Genomic DNA, 27,491 nt, shown 5'->3' on the forward strand with positions numbered 1-27,491 from the left:
AGACTGAGTGCAAACACTTTGCTACACTCTGATACTTGTAATTAAAACACTGTTGCTTAGTTGTGACCAGTTGTGTACTGTCAGAATTTGTGTTCTCTGTTCCCTGACTAGGTGAGCATATTTCATAGGAAACTACAGAGGACTTTTACTCTCCTAAGAACTGGAAGCAGTTTGCAGAGAGAGGAGCAGTACTAAGGCACTTTACAAAACATATCTTTACTGGTTCACACATTTCTAGAAAAATTAGAGTGCTGTAAGATTTATTAGACAGGTGTAGAGTTAAAAAGTTGTATTAATAAATTTTAACATTAACAGGTTTAATTTTCACTTACGATAGTCACACAGAGCAACTATGCATGCACGGTCCTTGCTATGAAGTGTGTGCTCAGATCCGTGGCTGGGTCATTAAATTGCCTCTGGGTTTTGGGAACACTATTCCCAAAGCCGTGACCCTATCAAATAAATTAAGTGTATTGCATATAGTGGCATGTGTTATTGCTAGTGTAATTTCATGTACAGGGTGCATTCGGCTCCTTGTCTGGCTTATTTAATTACTAGGACTCTGGGGAGGACTTTGAGGAACTCTGCCACCCCAATACATCAAGCCAGGGCCTAGCTTATACTTGATGCTCGTAAGCTTAAAATTCACTTTGTCCATCTTTGTGAAAGAAAAACTCAATCACTCAGAGGTTCAGAGACAGTGAGCTCCAAAAGGGCAAGAGCAAGACCCAAGTACATTCAGTTTTGAATTTGAGTGAAAATGGCAGTCACTATTCAGGTCTATAGTAGTGAGCATTGTTTTCATGAAGTCACTTACTGTGAGATCTCGTTTGGAACAATCTGGGCTTTAGTTTGACTGGTTATTATTATTAATTATTTGTATTGCACAGCATCTAGATGCTCCTCTGATTCCAGAGCCTAATCCCATTGTCCCAGATGCTGTACACATATGCAATAAAGAAGAGCCAAATAATCCCCCCCTCCACACACACACACACACACACACACTTGCAGACAATTCAGGGGACGGGGATATTGACAGGGCAGGAGGGGATGTGACCAGCACCTGAGCGGGGGAGGAGAGATGTGCGAGCACATGGTTGGCATGACAGCAGCTGGTACCTCCTCACTTCCCTATTAGCTGGGGCGACAAGGCTAGCAGATTGGTTCTCATAATGCATTCCTCCTCCCGTCCCCTCCACCACCTATTTAAACTCTCCCAGGCTTTACAAAAGCCTTGTCCCATCTATCTGATGGTATCCCAACTCAAAGTAGTGTGACTGAAGGCTAGCAGATAACAATCTCCCTACCTTGAAGACTAATGGCAATTATCTCCATGAAAGCCCCAAATACCATTACTAGAAAGAACAAGAGTCACAAATTTGCTCTCAGACCTGCTATTTGCTACCCATGGAGTCACTGAGCTAACCTAAGTAAAAAATTATTAATGTTTAAATAATCTTTCCCCATGCTAAGTAGGTCCACAAGACACCAATCCTTGAAAATTTGCTTTGATACAACAGCTCACAGTTAAGCATCTAAGCCAAGAACTCAGAAAAACGATTAATTTTAATCAATCCATTTGTATGTATAATATACTGTAGTCTTTCTTCAGCGCCATTATTTTCTTTTGTTTGGTTGCCATCACCACCTCTCATTCTTCAAAGAGTTATTAAAACTTACAATACAAAAAGAAACCCCTCATTTGTACTTTTTATTATTCATGTCCTCCTCCTCATCACCTCCTTTTTTCTGTTTGGTTTAGCAGATTACTTGAAATGCTTTAGAACTGTCACTAGAGGTTCACAATCCAATCACTGTTCATCTGTATTTTCACAGAGAGGTAAGCAGATACAGTGATATTGTGGTCCAAAATGTGAGCTCTTCAAAATTAGTTACATGTCACTGATGAGTGTAGGCCAATGATGGGAGTCAATCCATCATATATATGAGAACAACATGACCCACAGTTGATATATTTATTTATGATCATGACGTAAGTGTTTGAAATCAATGGCTCCTAATATTAAAGTTGCTAGTGAATCAGCAGCAGAGGTCACGGAAACGTATGAACCAATATCTCCCCATCTGTGATATGAAATAATAAATGAAGCTAGTGCTAAATTTAGTAAATATTTTCCAATAAAAGTGTAATGTCCACTGAGGTGAATGTTGCCTTCAGAGTAACAGCCTCACTTTGATCACACATATTGATGCAAGAAAAAAGAAAGGTTATTTCCTGTTTTCTGTGACAAGTTTTAAGTATCAGACCAAAACAAGTTGAACGGAATAAAAATAGATCATAACACTTCAGCAATAAACTGAAATAATATGAAGTCAGAGATAAAATTTTGAATGGAAGGATCCATGATTTTAAAAAAATATGACCAGAAGCACATTATGTTTCATTTCACTAATGATAAGCCACAAGCAGTTTTCCTATATTCTTGACAGAGACATGAACTGAGGAAAATCAAGCCAGTCAAATCTTGTTTGCTAACCACAATAAATAATTCAGCTAAAGTACAGTTTGATCTGAATGTTAAGAGGAAGTAAATTAAAACCAGACATAATGCAGGCAAGCACTAATATATAGTCAAAAGGTCCAAGTGCTAGTATTCTTCTTCTATTTGCAACATCCCAAATCTATATTAATTCCTTTTACTGTCAGAGTTCATTTGAAAGTTAATAAGAAGCAATGAAAAACTGGTGATCATGTGAAAATGTTTCGGTCCAGCTATTGCAAGTTATGCAGCAGAGCCTGGGCCTCTGTGCAATGACGTATGGCAATGTTCTGCTACCCCTACTCACACTGAGTAATATCTTACTTCTCAAATAGCACATTAAAATCGATGCAATTACTTGTGGAGCAAGGTACTACCCAGCATGAGAAAGGACATCAAGACCTTGCCCTAAGTAAATACCCTGCACAGATGCTATCTCCATGATGGTTGGAGCAAATGGAATTATTTCTCTAGTTAGTGGAGTACCATCCATTGCCTATACTCCCTCACCTAGGTATTTTGGCCAGTAGAACCACATAGGCATAGACATATTGGAAACACCTGTTTCCCCTGGCTCTTATACTGAATTTCTCTCTGCAGTGCCATGGAGAAGACCACCGCTGAGCATTAGTTCCACAGCATACAGTGGTACAGACCACTAGGACTGTGCTGCATTTAGCGTCTTTAATGCCCCCTAGGTGACAAAGGATTTTGCCTTGCAGGAGGAAAGACCCAGCAGGATAAATTTTGTATTAGTTAATTTCTTGTCCTTTCTTCAATGGACATGGAGAACAATTGATCACCATCTTCTTTATATGAGCTCTTAACGTATTTCAAGACTGTTAACAGGTCTCTTTTCTTGGAACTAAGAGTTCTCAGTTTTTTCAATCTTTCCTCCCAGGTCAGATTTTCTAAACCTTTCACCAGTTTTGTTGCTGTTCTCTGGACTCTCCACAACTTCTCTGCATATTTTTGAATGCATAGCACCCTGAACTGGACAGTGTACACCAGCTGAGGTCTCATCTGTGCCAAGTAGAGTGGCTTACATTCAACACTCCTGTTGATACACTCTAGAATGGTACTAGCTTTTTTAGCAGTTTAATCACATGGTTGAGTCATTCAACTTGTGATCCATCATAACTTCCACATCCTTTTCAGTAGAACTACCGCTTTGCCAGTTATTCCATATTTTGTAGTTGTGCATTTGATTTTTCTGTCTTAAGTGTCATCCTTTGCACTTGTCTTTATTGAATTTCATCTTGTTGATTTTAGACCAATTCTCCAATTTGTTAAGGTTGTTTTGAATTCTAATCCTGTCCTCCAAAGTGCTTTGCAACCCCTCCCAGCTTGATGTCATCACAAATTTTGCAAATATATGCACCACTGCTGGCCTGCGCTGACTGGTGTTGCTGATTACTTGGTGTCCCGTTTTCAGTTTAGGGAAAATATTGGTCACCCAGATATTACTGTGACATTCTATACCTTGAGGGAGCATTCTGGAACTCCCATATTCCTCATTTTTATATAATTGTGATCTTGCATATAAAGCATGGCTTGTACGGTATCAGGGGAAAGGTTATGATCTGCTGAAAGTCATTTATCTATCCATATAAGTATGTCATTAATGCATACGAAGTTATGAGAATTGTGTTGCACGGTGGTCACTAAAACATGCTGTAAGTTGGGGAATCAGCCAGATATTAGCTCTCCAAAGGTAACGGCAAAGAAAGTAGCCGACACTCAGGTGGTGTGTTAAACAACCCATCAACAATCATTATCCAGCCAGGGAACTACAATTCAATGACTCACCTGCATGAGGCCACACCAGGGGAATTGCTCAACCTTGCCTGGGGACTTAGCAATGCCCCCAGACATGTCTGGACTTGTGCTTCCCAAGCACATGGGCCTGAGGTTATAAAACAGAACACAGTGGCCACATGCTGAGCCTTTCTCCTGCTCCCACCTATGCGGCAAGCAACAATGACACTTTGAAACTCCAACTGAGGGGACTGGCCCAGTTTCAAGGGTGAAATCTATGTATTATGAACTGCAGTATCCTGTGGGGTGAGGAAAACTGCTTAATCTAGATGTTGCCCAATGTAATAGGGTTGAGAGTTTAGACTGCATGCTTATGTTTTATTTCTTTTAGTAATTAACTCTGACTTTTTGCCTATCACTTAAAATCTTTTATAGTCAATACATTTGTTTAACTATTTATCTTCACCGGTGAGTTTATATAAAGTGTGTGGCAAATCTGCTCAGGTTTTGCAAAGGCTGCTGTATATTCACTTTCCATTAACAATGTGGTGAACCATCTTGAGCAGTGCAAGACAGCATATTCCTGAGGTACAGTGCTGGGAGCTGGGGGGATTTGGCTCTGATGCCTTTCTCTGTGTGATTCATGAGTGCCTCTGGGCGCATTCATGCAATCATTGCTGGCTATAGGGCTCCACATGTGGTTGTGCTGAGTGATAACAGTACCTGGAGGGGTTTGCTGCTTGTCTCTAGCAAGACATTGTGAGAGAGAGTCCAGGCTGGAGAGAGTTACAGGGGCACTGTGGTCCACAGTCCCAGGCTGTACCCCCGGGATCCGGTCACAATTACCTCACCAACCTGTCTCTCTAATATCTTGAAACTGACATGCCCAAAGCTACACAGTCTATTCTGTAATGTAGCCCTGATTAACTATTCTTAACTCATATCAGGCAGTTAAAATCAGTAGGAGACTCCACAATTGTTGTTTCCTAAATGTTGATTGTTCCATGATTCCAGCAGGTCTTGTGCCATGACTGGCTCTCTCATTTGCGCACACTGCTCAACAGTTAGCTGGACCATGGCATCCTGTCAAAGCCAGGCAGGAAGTTGCAGAGCACAATACAAAACATATGACAAATACCAATATGTATTAAATCTGACACCCTTATGATGTAAAAGAGAGTGTCAAAACTTATTTGACATATGGCACAGATGTACACGGCATGGTATTGTGTACTTGTGCACTATGGGTACATTTTCAAAAGTGCCTAAACACAATTTGACTTAGAGGCTTTTGAAACATCAATACTGTATTAACACAGTATAATAGCCTGGCATTATAGCCTCTGTAATCTGTGCTGTTTATATTTGGAAGAACATAGTTGGCACTCAAAAATTCAAGGCAAAGCTTCGCACAAGTGGAAGCAGACTTTCAATTTTGGAACATTTCCCTGTAGTGAATTGCTATAAATATCATAATTACCATTACCTAATCAAAGAGTGGACTGACACTAATTTGTGTTAGACTTCCTTCTGAATCCTTGACTAGTCTGTCTCCTCCATTTGATTTGATAGTGAGCTGAATATAGCTGTGGAATACTTCAACATCTTTGATGGATGGTGGGTGCTTGCCGTGTGGCAGAGAAGTATATTGTGGAGAATGCTTAATGAAAAACTGTATTTCATTGCAAGCCTCCCACTAGCTAAAACCATTGTTACACCAATGTTTTTAGCTCGTGGGAGGCTTGCAATGGAGTATCTTTCCTTTCGCATAGAATGTGCTGTAATGATTTGTGAATTAGACACTTCGCAAGTAGGACACTGAGTGCTTAAAAAATAATAGTGCATTAGGTTTGTGTAAATGCTTGACCCTGCTTCAGCTCACTTAGGAAGCTCTACCTGGCTTGACGACAGGATTTAGAAACATCCTGAATAGTTTCAACGATACAAGAGTGAAATAACCTAAAGACTGAAATATCCCTTAGGATAACAGAAAGAATAGCTCAAAGGTAGATTGATGTGTACCCCTTGTGCCATTACAGATATTCAAAATAAAAGAGGCTTTACAGTAGTTTTAAGTGCTGTCCATCTGGTGAGTGGCTCACTTGAAGAAATGTCTGCGGTATTTTTGGTTGGGTCACGTAGTACAAGGCATTCCAAAAGGAATGAAAAGCAAAAAAAAAAAAAAAAAGAGTGAGTGAGTGTTTGCACAAACACATTGGCTAGATTCCAATTAATTACTGCAGCTCATGGAAAATAATAAATTTATTCAACATGATATATAACGGTGTGGTTCTATTTTACATCGAAAATAGCGAAATAAAGGACTGTTTTTTCAAAATGTGTTAACCAAATTGATTCCATGAAATAGACAAGTGTATGTGGAAACAGTTATATGAGGAAACTTGCATGTGCAGAAGCAAAGTTGGCAATTGTATGTGCGCAGCTTAGTATTTTTAAGTGCAAGTATGATTTTGTACAAGAAATTACCAGCACTGGAAAAATTAAGTCAGTTCAGTCTGTCAAATCTACATGCAAGGATGTAATGGATGTACTACTTATTATAACATTTTACCACATTATGAATAAAATGAATAGAGAATATTTGTGACCTGGAATGCCTGCTGGTGTTGTTCAAATATAAGTCTTTGTACTGCACATCATCTTACTTTATAGAACTAACCACTAGGTTTTCTAGAGCTATATTGGCCATATAGCTCCCCAAGTGAGCAGTAATTCGTCTGGTACAGCCATATCTGCTATTTTTTTCAGATTCTGCTTAACCTCTTAATTCTCTTCCTCGGGTATAGCTGATAGATATAGGTATTTGATAGGTATAAGTAATGTAGTGAGTTTAAAAGCCTCAAGGCCTATAAGACAAGAAGAGCCAAACTAATTAAGGCTAACCAAGAGTAACTCTAGAAGATCATAAGATATCAAAAGATAAAATGCTGTAATGGTTTAACTGCCAGCAGGTAATCACAAAATGCTAGTTTCCACAAGCTTGGGATATTTTTAGTTAAGGACATCAGCAGATATCTGACCACAAGGATGCCATGGTATCTAATTGACCTAAGGATGCCATGAACTAATTGACTTAAGATTGAGGTAAAAAGATTAATAACTTATCAGAAAAGTAGGGTGAGAAACTACAAACAAGGAAAAAGGATGAAACCTGTACTGAATATCCATTAGGCATAGTGGCATCAGTGTAACACATTATAGAAGTTGTATCCCAGCCTGTATGTTCTAAGAGAGAGAAAGGTAACTTTTGGGAGATGCAAGCGTGACAACCGTTGGTGATGGTGAGGGGGAACATGATAACGCTTCAGATTGTTTTGCAAGGGATGGTGTAAATAGATGAGTGCTCAGCTCATTCTGTATTATCTCTACTTGCCTTGCTGAGTTAGAGAGTTCGTAAATTTGCAAACTGTATTAATACAATTATTATAAATATTGTATGATTTCCTAAATGGGAATGTTACAACCATACACACTGGGGCTTCCAACTGAACAGTAATTTTGATAATACTGGGCCTGATCTTGGGACGAGACCATACCAAATTTCAGAGTGCTAATTGGGGAAACTAAATCAGTAATATCAATATACTATCAATAGATTAGGCAACACAGGACCACCTTGTTATGGGTATATATTGACACCACCAATAATGTATACTCCTTTTGTTGGTATTTGGACAGTCATTCTCCCTGCGGATTTCCTGAACAGTTTTACAAAGTTTGTTGCAAACAATCATTCTACACCATTTCTCCTTCCACTACTGCCTGCATGGTGTACACCCAGCCCAGATTCAGTTCTGTGGCTGAATTTCCTAACCATTTCCCTAAACATCTTAAACGTATTTCTTTTAAAGAAACTGTCCTATTTTTCTATCCTAATAGGGGTCTGAGTTCACCTATGCTGAACTTGTTCTATAAGTCTCCATTTGTCCAGCACCCAGAATATTATCAGCCAGTCTGTTTTTGCTGTTTCTATTTAGAAAATTATTTTGTGTGTGTTTTAAGTTTAAGCTCTTCTTTATTGTCTGTCTGCATCCTCTTCTGTCTGTCACCTAAATCAAACCATAGAATACCAATAAAACAAGACATGATTAGCAAAGCTAATTACCTCTTATGAAATCATAAACCCTGTGAAATTTACCAGATTCCCACTTCTCTAGTTTTATTATAAGCTTAATGTGAAAAGCCTTTCACAATTCCAGAAGCAGTCTGAAAAAAGTAAATACTACATCAAAGAATGTGCTGTATTCAGAATATTAATAGTGCTTAATCTAGCAGCTGAGATGCAAGGGGCAAGAAGGACAAACAGCAGCACTTATCCTCGTTTGTCTTAAATATTGTTATTGAATTTTTAAAGGTACAATAACAGACAATTTATTGCCCACATTAATAAAGACAGAAAACATCTAGCTTCAGATAAATGGCTTTGTATACAAATCTTCCCCTGTCATGTTGCATTAAGTTAAAGGAATTCCTTGTCATTTTAATCACTCTTCATAAATCTGCCCCCACTTAATTTTCATAGATGGTTTCAGAATATCATTTTACACCAACTTTATACAGGAGAAAATGCAAATAGCAAAGTAGTGGAGATTGAAGCCCTTAGATGTCAGCATCTATATTTAATTGTTTTCTACATATGCAGCTAATGTAATCAGTTTTCTTTCCTGGTCTACTCATATGTCCCACTGAACTGCATCTTTTGCCTCCTTTATGCACTCCAGCTTTTGTACCAAGCAATCTGCATGGAACATCCTTTCAATTAATGTGCTCCGCTATTTGCTTGGTGCATATTACACAATTCAGTATGCTGGTAGGGTTATAATAATGCAAGAAGGACTACGTATTTATATGGTCATGAGGTATATCTAGATACCAACCAGGTATGTTTCACTATAAGCAGACCTGGATCAAATTGTCTGAGTTCACAAATAATAACAATTAATAAATAGAAAAACTGGAGAAGGGCCCAAAATAAATCCCTTGATATAAACAGCATTGAACACTGGGGATGTCTCTGTTGACAGCTAGACTTCGAAAGCCATTTGCAGTGTGTAAAATGGTAACTTCATTGACCAACTCACTTATGAACATTGCTACATATTCTTATGTGCCAGCAGATTTTCTCTTTTTATATTAAGTAAATGTCTAAGAGGGCAGAAGTATGTTCATGGAAATATTTATATAATTTGATATTTAAGAAGAAATTTTGTTTCAGTTCAACACAAACACAATTATTTCAGTTCCAAGCCATTCAAATTGAAATGACAAATATATTTTGAGGGGAGGGGACTGACACTTTCCTCATGACATTTTCATAAGCAAACTAGAGAAATGTGGTCTAAATGAAATTGCCAAAAGGTGGATGCAAAACTAGTTGAACGAAAGTACTCAAGGAGTAGTTATCAATAGTTTTCTGTCAGACTGGGAAGACACTTCTAGTGAGATCCTACAGAAGTCTGTCCTGGGTCTGGTATTAATCAATATTTTCATTAATGACTTGGATAATGGAGCCCCATGCAGGGCTGGCCCAAGCTGCTTGGCATCACTTTTCGCCCAAGCCCTGCTGCCTGGGGCTGACCTCCCGAGCCCCACCTTGCGGGGCTGACAGCCTGAGACTTTATGCATCTGGGATTTTTGTTTGTTTGTTTTATCTGGCAATTCCCAAGCAAAGGGGGCAAAAGTACAAACGTTGCCTTTATTTATTCTTCAAAAAGGATCTGAATGCAGAAGTAGGTTGACAATAGAATAACTCCCATGGTTCAGGCACAGAACGGGAGTTCAAAGTGATTGAGGATCAATTTGCTGGTCTTACCACAGTTATTCTTTGTGAACTTTTGCAAGACATTTATTCTTTCTATGCGTCTCTGTAAAATCTGGATAATGGTACTTTCCTCCCTCGCAGAGGTGTGGTCAGATTTAATTCATGTTCAGATACTCCAAGAATGAGTGCCACAGAAATGCCCATAGATTAATTATATTATGCATAGCCCCACAGTTTCACCAAACGTATAAACTTGTTTTTAATGTTAAACACATTATAATGTTATAAAAATATTTGCATCCCATCAAGCTGAATATATTAAATTGACTGTGTTAGGTTACTGTGATAAGTTTCTATTTCTGTATCACAATTGGCATGGATAAAATTGTTGAAAAAAATTGTAAATACATTGAGCCAGATCCTCAACTGATGTAAATCAGCATAATTCCACTGACTTCAATGGAGTTACAACTCTTGACTTACACCAGCTGAGGATCTAGCCTATATTTTTATGTAGCAGTTCACTTTGCTCATTTGCAACAATACTTGCAAGCATCAGTGAAGATCACCTAGTCAAAGCTCAAAAGAGTCAATTCCATAACTGCATCTGCTTCCAGTGTAGTATAAATCTGTTCATATCAGTGTGTGTATGGAGATGATTCAGAAAATGCTGTGCACTGTAAAACTCATTGGAAGTTGCAGAACATCTTAAATGAATTGAGCCTTTGGTGATACATGTTTCAGAGGTGTGAAAGGCTGTTATTGTTATTAGCGGTACTAGTATTTAATATTTATGCAATGTTACTATTGAGAAGCCCCAGTCTGCACTGTGGTAGATGTTGTTCCTACCCTGGAAAGTTGCTATATCATCATAGCTTTAAACGATATAACTCACTGACCTTCAACCCTAAACTTTGCTTTCAGATTATGCGGGTTTGTATTCTGCTAATGCCATGAATTATGGAAGCTGAGTGCTACACTCGTGATTGAATCATTGCCTCAATTCACTATGAGTAGTCTTTAATATTGCACTGAGCACTGTTGTTCTTCCACTGAATCAGTCAATTGGTAGTTTTTAAATAAGAAGTAAAATGCATTTGTATTTTTTTCTGTATAATATCCACAGTAGATACAATTTCCAAGAGCTCCTAGGTGACCTGAGTGCCTGAGTGCCATTGATTTTCAACTTTTGAAAATGTGTTTTGAAAATGTAACTGTTTTGATTATTTTTTATTTTATTTTGTACTATTGGATAAGAAAACTAATTTTTCAGACACCCAGTTCAGAATAAAGGCAAAAGGGAGACTTTTGTCGTTTTAAAGACAACCAGTTTCTTTCACCACACATGTAAAGTAAATAAACATAATTACAGAACAGGGATTGAAATGGTAAAAGGTAATATCAAGAGGAAGCTTTGGTGTTTGTCTTTATTGGTTGCCCTCTTGCACGATGACTAACTAGAGAAAATAGATTATAAAGAAGCTCTCCTCTGCCTTCCTCAGAAATAAGCTAATTCCCTTATTGCTTTCAGTTCTCTTCTGTGAGGTTTTTAATTATTTTTGACACTTGCTTTTAACCTTAGAGAGAAGCTCAAAAGAGTGCTCCCCGTTATAAAATTATGAAAGTCATTAGTCTTGTTCTAGAAAGCTGATAGGGATAAGCTGCCTCCTTTAGAGCTGACATTCCTTATGATGTGGAGCTTCATTTTTTAAAGTGTTCTCCTTTAACACAGACACCTCTTGTACAATAATGTTCTTTAAAAGAGAAACCTCTTATTATGAAAAGCATTATCCTGGCACTGAGAAAATTTGCAGCAAATAAAAAATGCTACTGTGAATAAAACATTAAAGGTGTTACTGAATCTGTGTGCATAAGGTCAGCTAGAGATAGATCCTCTGTGACATAACTCTGCAAGGCAAGTATTTGAGAGACTGAGTTTAGAAGTTAATCCTCGTAAGTCTAAATTCCAATACTAGCATTTGCTCTTTTTCTTCTTTTATATATAAGAGGAACTATTGGAGGTGAAAACAATCAGGTTGATTAAATGAGAGGATATCTAATTACCAGGGCAAAATTTTGACCTGTCCTTACAGTAGCATGCAAGGGTGTAGAGCAGGGGCAGGCAAACTTTTTTAAATTGTATGGAGGGCCGGTTAGGGGACGAGGTCATGGCCTGGCCCCCAACTCCATGTGTCCCTGACGGGACTCCGGCTCCATCCAACCTCCCCTGTTCCCTGACGGCACCTCTCAGACCCCTGCCCCATTCACAAACCCCTGCTCCATTCACAAACCCCTGCTCCCTGTCCCCTGATGGCCCCTTGATCCCTGCTGCCCCATCCAATCCCTCCTCTCATTCCCGATGCCCTTCCCCAGGTCCCCTGCCCCCCTTCAACCCTGTTTCCCCCCTGACCATCATCCTCACCCCCACCCCCTGATCACCACCCCGAACTCCCATGCCCTCTATCCAACCCCCCCGGCTCCCTTACCATGCTGCCTGGAACTCCGGTGGCTGGCAATGCTACAGCCACACAGCCCGGATGGAGCCAGGTCACGCCACCGCTCCTGCCACCACCGTGCAGAGCAGAGCACAGAGTCAGACCAGGCTCTGCAACTGAACTGCCCCAGGAGCTCACAGCCCCACCACCCAGAGCACTGTGCCAGCGGCAGAGCAAGTGAACTGAGGCCACGGGTGAGGAGGGACAGCAGGGGAGGGACCAGGGGTGAGACTCCCTGGCCAGGAGCTTGGGGGCCTGGCAGGACAATCCAACGGGTCAGATGTGGCCTGTGGGCCATAGTTTGCCCATCCCTGAAGTAGAGGGTGTGAAATGCCGCTTTACTCCTCAGCACAAGTTATCTGTATCATGAGCCAGAGCACAGATGGGAGAGAATCCTCCATGGAGCTGCTGCTCCCCCACATCTACACAAGCAGGCAAGAAGTGGGCTGACACTGGTGAGGAATAATTGTGGTGTTTAGTCTGCTCTCCCAACATGCCAGCCAGTTCTCCAGTAGCAGTTTGCTTCCCCCTAGAGTGAGTGGGAAGCCAGGAGAGGAGTTGTGACTCAGGGTACGTCTACACTGCACGATTATTTCGAATTAGCTTAAACCGATATTACAAAACAGATCTAATAAAATCGGTTTAGCGCGTCCACAGTGGGATCCCGAAATCGATTGTTTGCGTCCATGGTCCAAAGCTACCATCGATTTCAGGAGCGGTGCACTGTGGGTAGCTGTTCCTCAGCTATCCCATAGTTCCCACTTCCGTGTTGAGAGCACAGTGCCTGATGGGGCAGAAAACACTGCCCCGGGTGGTGCTGGGTACAGCCTCACCCCTCCCTTTGTGAAGGCAGCAGACAACCCTTTGGCGCCTTTTTCGCGGAGTGCATTGAGCAAACGCCATAGCACAGCAATCTTTCCCTTTTTTTTTTCACGTGGTGGTGGGGGGAAATAAACTGAGGAGCTGTTCCCTGAACCACGCCAGACACTGTGTTTGAACCTACAGACATTGGGAGCTCAGCCAAGAATGCAAATAATTTTCAGAGACTGCTGTGGACTGTGGGATAGCTGGAGTCCTCAGTACCCCCTCCCTCCCTTCATGAGCGTCCATTTGAGTCTCTGGCTTCCCGTTACGCTTGTCACGCAGCGCTGTGTATCCTGGAGTTTTTTATTCAAACGCTTTGGCATTTCGTGTTCTGTAACGGAGCTGGATACAACAGATTTGTCTCCCCATACAGCGATCAGACCTAGTATCTCCCGTACGGTCTATGCTGGAGCTCTTTTTCGATTTCAAACTGCATCGCCAGCCGTGCTGATCAGAGCTCCACGCTGGGCAAGCAGGAAATGTAATTCAAAAGTTCGCGGGGCTTTTCCTGTTTACCTGCCCGCTGCATCCGAGTTCAGATTGCTGTCCAGAGCGGTCAGTGCTGCACTCTGGGATGCCGCCCGGAGGCCAATAACGTCGATTTCCATCCACATGAACCCTAATCCGAGTTATCACTATCGAATTTAGCGCTACTCCTCTCGTTTGGGAGGAGTTCCGAAATCGATTTAAGGAGCCATTTAACTTGATATTAATTACGACGTTGTGTGAACGGATACAGCGTTAAATCGGTATATCGGCCATTAAACCGATTTAAAGTCGCAGTGTAGACCTGGCCTCAGTCACAGTTCTTTCCCTGGTCTGTTTCTGGGACAGAGCAGGGCAGGTTGAAATGTTACAATCTAATCTTACATCAGTGTTACTGAGTCTAATTATCAAACTGTGGTTTATTAATTTTCCTTCTTAACTCCTTTTTTGTTCCTTGGTATCTTTAGGAAAAAAGAGGGAGATCTTGATTTATTTACTCCTGATGCTTAAAAGTTTTTCTTTTATTGTGCTTCTTTTTCTCTTTCTTTCTTTCTCTTATTCTGATGATAGGAATCCGTATAATTAAATAAAAGCTTAAATTCTGCACATTCTGAATGTGTGATGCATATGACATGCCTCAACACTGCTGAATTCTCTTATCTTGTAAGGCTGATGCCCTCTCTGTTATTGCTCACTCAAGAAAATAACTTGCACTTTATTTTGAACAGTAAAAATAGCAGTTTGCTATAACTAAGTTTTGTGAGTGCGTGCGCACTTAGCCCAAAACTTAAGACCTGTTGGAACTTAAAAAAACAAAATCAAAGCTCAATTGATAAAGTAGCCTACACTGCATGTAAACATGTTTTTTTAATATACATACTAAATATATAGGCCTACTCATAGACTCATAGGTCAGAAGGGACCAATATGATCATCTAGTCTGACCTCCTGCACAAAGCCTACTGAATCATCCAACTAGCAATGAGTTATAAAAGTAATCTTGGATTAGTTTTATGATCTATATTAATTGATTACAAATAAATTCACGAGCGCAAGATCACCACCCCTCACTGCAATGTATCACTTCCCAGAGAAAAATCTCCCTGAAATCAATGAGTGTTGCACTATAAGCTATAGCAATGCCAGCTGTTCCCAAGACAAACAGATAATCATCCTTCCCCAGCTCAGAAGCCTTCTCACTTAACTGAAAAACTGATATCTTAGTCCTTGGCTACACTGGCGCTTTACAGCGCTGCAATTTTCTTGCTCAGGGGTGTGAAAAAACACACCCCTGAGCACAGCAAGTTACAGCGCTGCAAAGTGCCAGTGTAAACAGTGCCCCAGCGCTGGAAGCACGGCTCCCAGCACTGCAAGCTAATCCCCACGGGGAGGTGGAGTACTGGCAGCACTGCACGGCTGCAAGTGTAGCCAAACCCTGAGGCACAAACAACAGGAATCACATTCAGGTCCACTACATGGCAGCCCAGATAATCACCCCAAGGCTACCAGTCTGGTCCAAAGCAGGTTCTAATAGGCATGGTCATATCACAATAGTCTATAATAAATAAAACATAAGACTTTGGATTTGCCTTTCATTCAAAGATTGCAAAACACTTCAATAAACATTATTGGTTTAATTTCTGTGAGCTAAATATCCCGATTTTATAGGAGGGGAAACTGAGAGAGAAAACAAGCATCTTCCCTCAATGAAAAGAAACTGTGGCTCACTCCTTCTAAGGAACATTTAAATTCCCTTACATAGATAATTCTTGTGGAAGGGATGATTTTGCCCATTTTTCCCCAGCTACTATAAATAAAATATGATACACAATACACCTATTTTTTAAAATACCTGCAGAATATTAGTCTCGGACAAAGTAATGTACTTTCTCTTTATATGGGATTATGAGAGGCTTATTTCCTTCCCTTCCTCCCCACCCCCTTATTCTTTTTCTTGGGCTGGAAGATTTATGATTTTAATTTTCAAATCAGAACGTTTTGCAAAATAAGCTAAAACCTCAAGATGGCCAGCCAAAGCTTCTATGGAATGTTTCCTCAATGCCTCCTCAGCCAGTAACTGAGTTTACTTTGGCAATTATTGAAGTGAAGAATTATAAAATATTTCTAACTTACAATTCACATTTTAACATGAAAATACCACTTAGAAAGTAGTTGAACAATCTTAGGCATCCAACGTCATGACAAAACGTCTCATGTTTAAATATTCTCCATCTGAAACTCTCAGTACACATCAGTATTTAATATAAAAAGTGAAAGGGGTATGAATTACAATTTTCTGCTCCCTATTTTCTACATGTTATGGCTAAGGAGTAAATTATCTGTGTGATGCAAGTGGTATTAAGAATAACCATAATATTTTGTCCTCATTTAGCACCTTCATTCCAAAAATATTAAAGTGTTTTAGTATCATGATCCCCACTGACTAACAGAGAAACTGGGGCACAGAGAGTGGATTCCCCAAGGACACACAGCGAGTAGCACTGTAACAAACTGCAGCTGCACTTCCTGACTCCTGGTCCCCTCTTCTAACCCAGAGTGAAACTGTCTTACTAAACAAAATTCCCATTAAATTAAGATATTGTATGCATAAGTTCCTACATACAGCAATGCACATTTACTCTTATTTTCCTTGTATCCTAGCTAAGAGAGAAACATTAAAAGAAAGTGACCAAAATAGGAATGTACAGACACCATGAACAAAGGCAAGGATTTTTAAAGATGCCTAAGGGATTTAGGTGCCCAAATCCAACTGAAATTCAATAGGGTGCCTAACTCTCTCTGATTCCATTGAGAATCCCAGTCAAGACATCTATGATATCAGAAACAAGAGAAAAAATCCAGTTTGAAAAGGGACAGATTGAAAAACTAACAAAAAATTAAAATGTAATACTCTTAACACTCAATCCACTCTCAAGAAGAAATTTACTCACAGAACTAAATTGTTTGTAAGGTATTCCATTCCAGGGAACACATTTCCTTTAAATCATATACTGATACCAATAACAGGTTGGGAAAGCAGCCCTGCTATATTAAAGATGTTTGAGCAGGTCCTCTAGCACAATAACCTTTAAATTTCAGGAATAGTTTACTACATGATGGAGGCAATCCCATGGTTACATCCATAAAACCTCCTTACACGCCCCATATTCCCTTGCACCTTCTAGCATCTAGTTCTTTCTTGCTATTCTATTCTATCAATATGCTTCTATGCCCCCCTTCACTGCAATATCTGAGCACCTCAAAATCAATCATTAATGGATTTTTATGCTCACAACACCCCTGTGAAGTTGGGAAGTATTATTATCCCCAGTTTATAGGTTGGAAACTGAGGTAATGATAGCCGAACTCTGGAACCCTCCCATTCCATAGGGCCCTAAAGCCTGAGCTTCAGCCTGAGCCCAAACGTCAACATGACAGTTAAACAGCTCCTTAGCCCGAGCCCTATGACCTCAAGTCAGCTGACATGGGTTTTTAATTGCAATGTAGACATTCCTTCTGTTAACTGACTGCACATGTGTAATATATTAGAAATATTCAAAACCTCCTAACCCAGCCAAATGAAAACATTTTTTTCCAGCATAACCAAAGGCACTTCCTCTTGTGACAGCTATTTTTCCTCTAAAATGTCAACATTCTTCCATCATAGCCTGATGAAAAGCAGCTGATAACTCCTAGTTCTTGTAGAAGATAACTAGTTCTGCACAAGAACTGTTATTAACAGCTATATATTTGTGAAAGAAAAATATAGGCAAATGTCAATGTGGCACTGCTAACTTGGGTGAATAGCTTATGACCTTTGTTTGACCCCAGTTATTGCAGACAGTATTAGTGAAAGAAGCAATCATAAATTAAATGACATTTAAGGCTTGAGCAATAATTCAAAAGCAGCTTTAGCCCTTTTCCAGCAAATGCTATAGAGGGCAGATTTCATAACTTCATTTACCGATTCTAAAAAAAGTCTATCATATTTACCGTTCTAGTCTCTTGAGAATAGAATCATATTTCATATTCCGATAAGCCAAAATGAATGGAATCCATTCTCTTTTAGATGATTTTTCCCTCTGGCATGTTATTTATGTTTATATTGTCCCAACTGCACACCTGGAACTGCATACTTAATTTTATAAAAGTCTATTAATAAATAATTGTTTTAGTCAAAGCTTTTGAAAAGGCACTGAAAAGTGAGCAGGCAGTTAGAAAATGGCTCTCAAGAACAATTATTGTATAGGGCTCAATCCTGCAGTCCGTGGGACAGATCCTCTGCCAGTGCATATCTGCGTATGTCTATCAAAGTCAATAGAGTTATACCAATTTACACAAGCTCAGGACATGACACTTTCAATTCTGTGGGAGTTTTGTCCAAGCAGAGGGTGCAAGAATAGGCCTATACTCCAAATATATCCTCACCAAAGAACTAATAGCAGCGATCTTGAAATCTCCTCTACAAAAACTGAACACACTGAAGTAAGTGAAATATAGTATAATGCAGCAGATGCCAGGAAAAAACAGGTACAATATCTTTCTCCTATTCTCTCTTCACCCTACCATATAAATCATACAGACATGACTCATGCACAAGAAGGAAAGTTCAAGCTCTTTAAAACAAGAAATATACGAATAGAAAAATTGTAATCAGAAGTAGATTATGAGAGCATGACAAAAATCCTAATGATCTTCACCTACCTCTTCCGGAACAAGGTAAATTAGAACTTCCTTGGCATTTCTTAGAGCTGTCCTCAGCTGACAATGGACAAGAACGTGGATGTTCACACTTCTTTCCAGTCCATCCTTTTTTACAATCACATCTTCCACAGTTACACTGTCCATGACCTTTACAATGAATAGAATTAAAGTCTAAGTCAGTCTCAATCGGGGCAATAGATTAATTAAAGTCTAATGACAATAAACACAGTCTCTAATTTCTAAAACTCCATTTTTACTAAATAATTACCATGAGAAGAGGTTCCATATAATCATATCATTGCACCTAAAATCAATATTTCCAGTATGGTAATAATAATGGATGCCACACTGTTTGTGTTATCATATAGTTTCTAGACCACTGAATCATTTTTCTTTTCTTAGAAAATACTGTAGCATCTGATGTATAGTATAAATCTTCATATACAAGACTGTTAACCGAAGAGGTAAAGACATTCAAACTTATTTTCTCACAACAATGAAAACCCTTAGTAGCAAGGCAATCATAAGACAAATTTCACACTCACCACAAGGCCGCTCTCCATGCTTTATCTCACTTCCATCACAATACTCAGTCTTACCAGCACACAAATACCCTCTGTTCTGCACACACTTTCAGTTCAACACTACTATGACCCACAATGCACATATAAACACATTGTAAATCACACGGCAGTGCAAGACCCTTACTCCATCTACTGACAATTGCAATATTATATACCATGTCACATAGAAAAAGAATATAAAGTTTACGGCATACTCAACATTTCATCCTTTATCAAAACCACACATTTCTACAATATATTTAAATAATTATTTTCAAAAAGTAGATCTACTTTTCGGTATATTCTGCTTTAAAAAACAGATATGCAAATTATGTGATGCTGAATACAATTTGCCTTGGCCTACATTAACCACTCATTTGTGGTCAGTATCATGGGCTGTCTGAAGGACTGGAGGCAAAAGAGCAAGACTGAAGATCCAATTGAATCTCCTCTGCACATCCAGCAGAGAAAGTTCTACCTTGCTCTCTAGATTCTTCCATCAATCACTTAAAGGACCAGAAGCCTGGCAGAACAAAATATTCTAAGCATTGGGCGAAGAAAGCTTGAGCATCACAGTGAGAGGGTGTATAAACCCCATACTGGTCAGGCGGGGGTAACTAATCACTTTTGGCAGAAGAGGCCATGCCCTCTTGCCCCTGCTGTACATGCTCTCCATGAAAGGAACAGATAAAAAGCAACTGGTCAATTCAGTTGGGGTTGGCTGAAGAACAGGATGGATGGGAGCAGCCGGCTCCTGCTGAAGAAACTTCAGCCCTCCAGACTGCAGAAAACAGTAGTACAGGGAACCTCTACCCCCAGTTTCGGAGGCCAACAGAGACACCAAGCTGCTTCCTGTGGAGGACAAGCCCGCAGGAGATTCAAGGGTAGGAAGTGACCCAGGAATGTGTTGGGAGCTGAAACTTGAATTTTCAATAAGGAGATCACTGGCTTCGTAGGGCCCTGGGCCAGAACCTGGTAGAGTGGGGTAGGCCCAGGTTCCTTTACCCCCACCCTGCACTTGCCACTAGGTGTTACCACTGGGGATCATTGATAAAGACTGTTGGTTTGCTCTGCCCTGCCCCGAGGGCCAAAGCCACAGACTATTATTTTCAGCCCCAGCCAGGAGGCTAAGAACTCCAGACTGTTTGTTTGTTCTGCCATCCTCCCACCCCACTCCTGAGGGATTAGGCCAGAAGTAGTACTGCCCTGCGAGCCAGGCAGCATGGAGGATTATTTGCCATAAGACCCCATGTCCCGGCAAGAAGAGGTGACTCAATGGGCCATGTCTGATATGATGTCATGATTTGAAAAAGGGGCAACCCCCCATTACACACTGCACCCCCAAGACAATCAGCAAAATCTCTCTTCAGCAGCAGAGTGAAGTTTGAAACACGGCATAAATGCTTGTTTCATTAGACCAGCCCCCTGGCCAGCTCTGCTCCCAAGAACCTCAGCCTGTCACAACCCCCTGCTTTTAAGTCCAACCTACTCTTCTTTTGTCCACTGTCCCATCTGGTTTTCTTCTTGCAAACTATAAGCATGTATGTTTTATAGATCTAGTCTGACTGCTTTGAAATGTTTACACTTGCAAATACTATGTGTCTAAAATGTATGCACTTACTAGTTTACATGCAGCAAATTGGAGGAGGCAGGGGGCAAGGAGCTCCCTAGGCTGACAGAAAGGCCAGCAGACCAGCTGCCATCCTGCAGGTGCACAGGAGGTGATTTTTCTTTATGTTTGTTAATTGTTTTTCATTTAAAAATGCCAAAGGCCGCTCTTCTTTCCCTTGTTGTTTTTGTGCACCTGCTGGCAGGCTGAGCCTTGGCCATAAGCCCCTGTGGCCCAGATGTGCATCTCTGAAAGGCTAATTCACTTTATTGACTCTCTCCTGCTAACACAGCCGTGTATGCACTAACAAGACAGCGGCACATAGTCTATATGTGAATATGGATGTTTTCATATGGGACGGCTCATTTTGTTGTTGGTTTTTGCTTTCTATATCAGATGTTACCATGATTATCTTTAAAGGAGGACAGTCCTTTGACAATGAACATGTCTAAGAGAAGATCACGCAGTTAGATACCAAACAGCATTAAACTCTTTAAAAGAGGACATCCAGTTGGCAACATGAAATACTGTAAATTGCCAATCCCCCCCAGGCAATGTGAAATCTCTGAAGGGAGCTACCTTTCTGTGATGTTAAGCCTTAGCAGCAGGGCTCTCAATTCCCATGATATAAAGTCTTTGAAATGACTGTTGGCATTTCATTCAGTTACAGTAAAATTCATATCTGCAACAGGGTTTCTATGATTCCAGTCCACTAATCTGGACAGGAAAGGTTTCCTGCCGCTATCAATTAGGCAGGCAGAACAACATGAGAAACTTTTGAACCTGCTCAGCTCCCATTATTGTCTATCAGGTTTGCCATTTTGCCTGGATTTTCGCCAACCTAAGTAAACCCCCGTAGATTTTTTACCAAAACACTGAAAAAAATTTGTTAAGACCTAAAAAAGTAACAGTTTTGAAATGAAACATAGCACATATGCTTTGTGATTCACTTTGTAAGCACTGTTTTTCTGCAGACATAAAACAGTAAATATATTGTCAAAAATTAACAGCTTGAATTTTTTAAGTGCTTTCCCACATAATGGGTTTTGGCAATGACTTACACAGATGCAAAGTACCCTAGTTTGAACTGGGGTAAGTCACACTACTGAAAGTCAGTTTACACTAGTGCACTGTGTCTAAGCTAGGGGTTTGCACAGTTTGTGTAAACAAGGCCTTGAATATACACAAATGCAAAGCCTGTAACCTAGTTAGCCTCTTTTGTATTTACCTTTAGCTGCTGATACACTTTTACCACATTATTTGCTTTTTCTACAAGTGGAATATAACTACATTTCAATCAAATCAATCCCAGTGTGGTAAAACTCAATTGATGCTGATAGTAGTAAGTCCTAAAGATAGACAATATCCTGAATTCAATTGTCCTGTTTTCTGTTTGTGTTAAACACTTAGAGCTGATCAAAATTTCAACCAAAAAAGTGGAAAGAAAAAAAGTCATAAAACATTTTCACAGATACAGATCTTTTTTCCTCCTTTTCTGACCAGTTCTAGTCCCAACCTTCTTTTTCAAACATACTTGTGGTTAAGAAATCTGGATCTTCATATTTATCATTAGTAGAGAAGAAAGGACGTGAGGGTTATATTTCACCATCTCAGTTTCAGCCTCCTCTTACTGTTCTAGGCTCCTTTTGTGATCTTTTGATTTGGGATCAATCATGCTTGGGGGAGCGGGGCGGGAACGGGACTTTAAACTTTCCAGAAGCTATTTTTAAAAATGATTTTGTTCTTGTGTGGTTCCAATTTTTTTTCTTAATTAGATCAAGTCAGATTCCCACAGAATACTGCAGTATTAGTGTCAGACCATAATCTGTCAAGTCTCTTTGAAGCTGCCTTCAGTTGCTTTCGCAAGATGTGTGCTTCTGTAGAGTCCCTTGGTGCACAAAACACATGCAATGTTTTAGTCAAAGTCCTTCTCATGCTTAGTGCTAATTTCATTGTATTTATGGTAATTGGATAAAAATGAAGAGGTATCATCTTCCCCAGAGTTCCACCAAGTGTCACTGGGATGCTGGGGCATCAATCCTTTTTCAGTCAACAAATCATGAGGATGTTGGTAGCTGAGGAAGAATTTTTGAACCTCCAGAAATGGGGTAGGACTGTGTTAGTTGTTCTTTCTCAACAAGGATTCAAATAATGTGCTGAGCACCCATACAGCTGAAGTTCTAGATGACTGGTCCTGAGAAATGCTCTCATCTTTTCCCATTTTATTTTCTTATCTTAGCAAACAGCAAAGACCTTCTTGTTATAGCCAGCATTCTTGAATGGCATCTTGAGTATCCTGGACCCAATATTCTGAGGAGCAGCAAGGTACAGTTCAGAAGTAGACTCAACAGCATTTAATAGGAACACATATTTCTTGAACTGATACTAAAGTCACTACCATACTGCTTTTTATGCTCTACCAACTACCTTGTATTAATAACAAATTGGATTCTTTCAGTTTTTCCTTTATTTTCCCCCTCTGTCTCTTCATTTGCAGCATCTAGAAGTGACCCTGCATGTTTCAGTCTGTGTGGTAAAGTATATCCACAGTTAACAGCTTCAGTCATTCTTCAAATTGTTCATTTTGTGCTCTGTTGAACACAATGTACTTAGCATAACACAAATGGGTGCTTACAGTTGGGCTCCTTCATTCATATTTAGACAAGTTGGTCAAAAATATGTTTTGTGGAAAAAAATAAAGATGAAAGATTTTTCATTTCATTTAAATGTTTCACAAAATAGCATATTTTAATTTTAAAAAATCTACTTACTTCCAATAAAGTAATTAGAGTACGAGTCCTAATGTCTGCTGAGAAAAAATTACACTAAAGAAATAGAATAAGGATTGAGAGCAAGCCAACTGGACATTCCTTCTTCCAAAATTGAATTCAGACATCTGGTTTACATTTACATATACACCTTACCTGAACAGAAGTCATCAGAATATCTGTCATACACTGCCTTGCAATTTCTTTCATCACACTCACAGGTATCTCCATGAATATCTCCCCAGTCACCAGTTGGATCCACATCATGGCATGTGCATTCACCACATACACATGTGCCTAAGGAAAAAAGCAGAGTAGAAATGGGCCTACCATCTTCTTTTACATAGAGACTGTCTGGTTTGGCCAATGTACATGGCAGAGGGACATTGCTGGCAATGTACATTGGCCAAACTGGACAGTCTCTACGTAAAAGAATAAATGGACACAAATCAGACATCAAGAATTATAACATTCAAAAACCAGTTGGAGAACACTTCAATCTCCCTGGTCACTCGATTAACAGACCAAAATTCAGAATACAACAAAAAAAAACTCAAAAAACCAGACTTAACGAGAGACTGTGAATTGGAATAATTGCGAAAATGACACCATTAAATAGGCGGAATAAAGACTCGGGATGGATGGTTCTATCAAATAAAACATTCCCAGTTTATCCCCCCCTATTGTCTGCACACCTCTTGTCAACTGCTGCAAGACCATTTTATTTACCATCTATGAAGTAAAAAGGTTTTCTCTCCTGACTGTATCCAGCTCACCTAAACTGTCTCATCTGTTAGTGTGTAAACCATTGTTCATGTGCTCTGTGTATAATTGTGACAGATCCAAACCGATGGTACAGGGTCTGGTAGAGGGAATAAACTGTCACTGGATGAGATAGTCTCTGTCCAGAGTGACCAGAGCAGGGCGGCACTAGAGTAACTCAGAGAACATTAAGGCAGACGGCTTATTAGAAACCCTCACCCAATCAAGGCCAGCAATAAGGGTAACCCTGGTTTAAAAAAGGAGCTCACTAGTCAGGCGAGGAAGGAGCCAAGATAAGAAGTGCGTGAGGAGCTGGGAGCAAGAGATGCAAGAGCTGAAGATGAGAGGGTGTGCATGGCTGAAGGGACTAAGGAATACAAGCATTATAGACACCAGAGGAAGATCCTGTGGTGAGGATAAAGAAGGTGTTTGGAGGAGGCCATGGGGAAGTAGCCCAGGGAGTTGTAGCTGTCATGCAGCTGTTACAGGAGGCACTATAGACAGCTGCAATCCACAGGGCCCTGGGCTGGAACCCAGAGTAGAGGGCGGGCCCGGGTTCTCCCCAAACCTCCCAACTCCTCATCAGGCACAGGAGAAGTTGACCCAGACTGTGGGGAAGATCACTGAGGTGAGCAAATCTGCCAATAAGTGCAGGACCCACCAAGGTAGAGGAGGAACTTTGTTACAATATGTATATATCTTCCTATTGTATTTTCTACTGCATGCATCTGATGAAGTGGGCTGTAGCCCACAAAAGCTTATGCTCAAATAAATTTGTTAGTCTCTAAGGTGCCACAAATACTCCTGTTCTTATTAAGGATACAGACTAAGACGGCTGCTACTCTGAAACCTACATTCTTTCTGTATTTGAGCCAAGCTTTCAATTTCCCCATAATTAAGATGAGAGAATTTTCTAAATGCTCTCAGGATAATTAGGTGCTCACATTATAGCAGATTTTGTCCGTAGAGATATATTTAAGAAAGGTTTCTATGAGACTTGCACTTTTGCTCTTCTGTAATAGTTTTGGACTGCAGCCAAAGGAATAACATTCTCACTTTGAACTATTTGTCCCCTGAAGCCAAGTATAGCAGCTGTTGAATACAAATCTCATTTTTTTCATTATTTCTTCCCAAATTGGCAAAATTAAATGGAAATTATGGATGAAATTCAAGTGATTGGACTTTGTGCAAAAAACTACATGTAGTTAAAAAAAATCTATCTTCCAAGGCCATGAGCAGGCCCTCTTTGGTTGCTGATCCAGGTTCAGAGATGAAATAATGACCACCATTCTTTCATAGCCCATATTCAGGGATTTGGGAACCCAGGATGAGTTATCTGCCCATTACCCATACAGTGCAGCCTCATTGTAGAAGCAAGAGGTGAAAAGGGCTTCCCATTCTTGGGACAATTTCATCTTATAAATATATATTTTATATATACTTATTCACACACATTTGTCTATAATAGGAAAAATGTGTATGCATATACACAAACCTATTCATTCATGCACACATAAGTGTATGTTTATGTGTACACACATACACACAGATACCAAATTTTAAAGATTCATGTCCAGAAGTGAAAGGAGAGCAAAACCAAAAACTATTTCTAAAATTATGACCTTTGTCCTAGTGCAGAATAAATGCACATATAAAATATGCAATGACACACCTCTGTTGCTGCAGATTTTGCCATCTGGAGATGTGCATCTTTTCTTGATCTCCCATGGGGTGATGTCACACTGGAATTCACATTTATCTCCATGCCAACCAGCATCACAGTAACAGTTTCCACAGTAACACTTTCCATGGCCTTAACCCAAAGCAAATTTTATACAGTGAGAAATAGACAAGTTTTTAGAAGAGCATTAACAATCTAACCATTTTTTACTAATTTTCCTCTTCATCCTTGCAGTGTTATGATCACAACTAAAGCAGCTGACAGATTTTATTTTTGAATAAAATAAGATTTCTACAGAAGCAATTAATTATGTTGTATTGATATACCTCCATAAACCTATTTTACAAATGTTCTTAATTTGTAATACATAAATAAATAATAATAAAATTAAATTTAAACTTATTCTTTTTAAAGTCATTAAACTTAATTCTTGAGTATGGATGGATAAATTTAGTAGATCGTGAATTTAACAGAAAAAGTAAAGAGCAACTTTAAATACACTACTGTGGCTCAATCTCTCAATCATGAACTACAGCAGGGGTCGGCAACCTTTGGCACCCGGCTCGCTAGGGTAAGCACTCTGGCAGGCCAGGCCAGTTTGTTTACATGCCGCCTCTGCAGGTTCAGCCAATCGTGGCTCCCACTGGCCGCAGTTTGTTATCCCAGGCCAATGAGGGTGGCGGGAAGTGATGCGGGCCAAAGGATGTGCCGGCCCCCAATTCCCGCTGCCCCCATTGGCCTGGAAAGGCGAAACGAGGCCAGTGGGAGCCTCGATCGGTTGAACCTGTGGAAGTGGCAGGTAAACAAACCTGCCCGGCCAGTCAGGGGCCTTACCCTGGTGAGCCAAAGGTTGCTGACCCCTGAGATACAGGGTAATGTGCGATTGCAATTTCTAAACAACAGGAGTTGAGGGAGCTCAGCCCCTTGCAAGATTCACTCCATGGGGTTCTGTGCCAGTGGAGAGCTCGACCTGTGCTAAGCAGCTTGCAGGACTATGGCTTTTGTTTGTAACTATTTTAAACAGGGACATTATGGACATAGACAAATCAGCTCTTAAAAATTAAAAAGTAGCTGGGAGATCAATCCCTTTCATGAATCAAAACAAAGCTTTAACAAATCCATCTAATATCCCTCCCCCACCTTCAAAATCCTGAACAGGTTCTACCTCTGGTCATTTGGGGCTTAATCCTACAAGCTTGTAAGCCCTTTGACCCAATCCACCAAAGCACCTAACTTTCAGCAGGTGAATAGTGCAGTGACTTTAATGGGACTACCCAAGGGTTTGAAATTAAGCATGTGGGACTCTTCATGTGCTTAAAGTTAAGCACATAGTTAAGTGCTTTGGTGAGCAGAGCCAGGACTTGCAGGATCAAGTCCTTTCTCACTGTACTATGAGTGTCAGACTCAACAGCTCCAGCAATCTCTGCAAGAACTGGATCAGCTGCTGTCCTCAAATATCTCATGTTCATTTACTATCAACAGTGAAAATTTTGAATTGTGACATGTACATTTTAC

The 27,491-nt window shown here is 40.1% G+C and overlaps 1 protein-coding gene across 2 annotated transcripts in view; it reads right to left on the minus strand.

Moving 5' to 3' along the window:
• The window catches only part of ITGBL1 (integrin subunit beta like 1), a 228,632-nt gene that overhangs the window by 72,845 nt on the left and 128,296 nt on the right, over positions 1–27,491 (minus strand). For both annotated transcript variants that reach the window (XM_032771328.2, XM_032771318.2), the window contains exons 5-7: positions 25,968–26,108; positions 23,690–23,830; positions 18,594–18,740 (exon numbers count right to left, since the gene is read on the minus strand). In XM_032771328.2, coding sequence (XP_032627219.1) covers positions 18,594–18,740; positions 23,690–23,830; positions 25,968–26,108 — 429 coding nt within the window. The remainder of the gene's footprint in view (positions 1–18,593; positions 18,741–23,689; positions 23,831–25,967; positions 26,109–27,491) is intronic.

Source organism: Chelonoidis abingdonii, chromosome 1, assembly GCF_003597395.2.
Source record: "Chelonoidis abingdonii isolate Lonesome George chromosome 1, CheloAbing_2.0, whole genome shotgun sequence".
NCBI classification, from domain to species: Eukaryota; Metazoa; Chordata; order Testudines; family Testudinidae; genus Chelonoidis; species Chelonoidis abingdonii.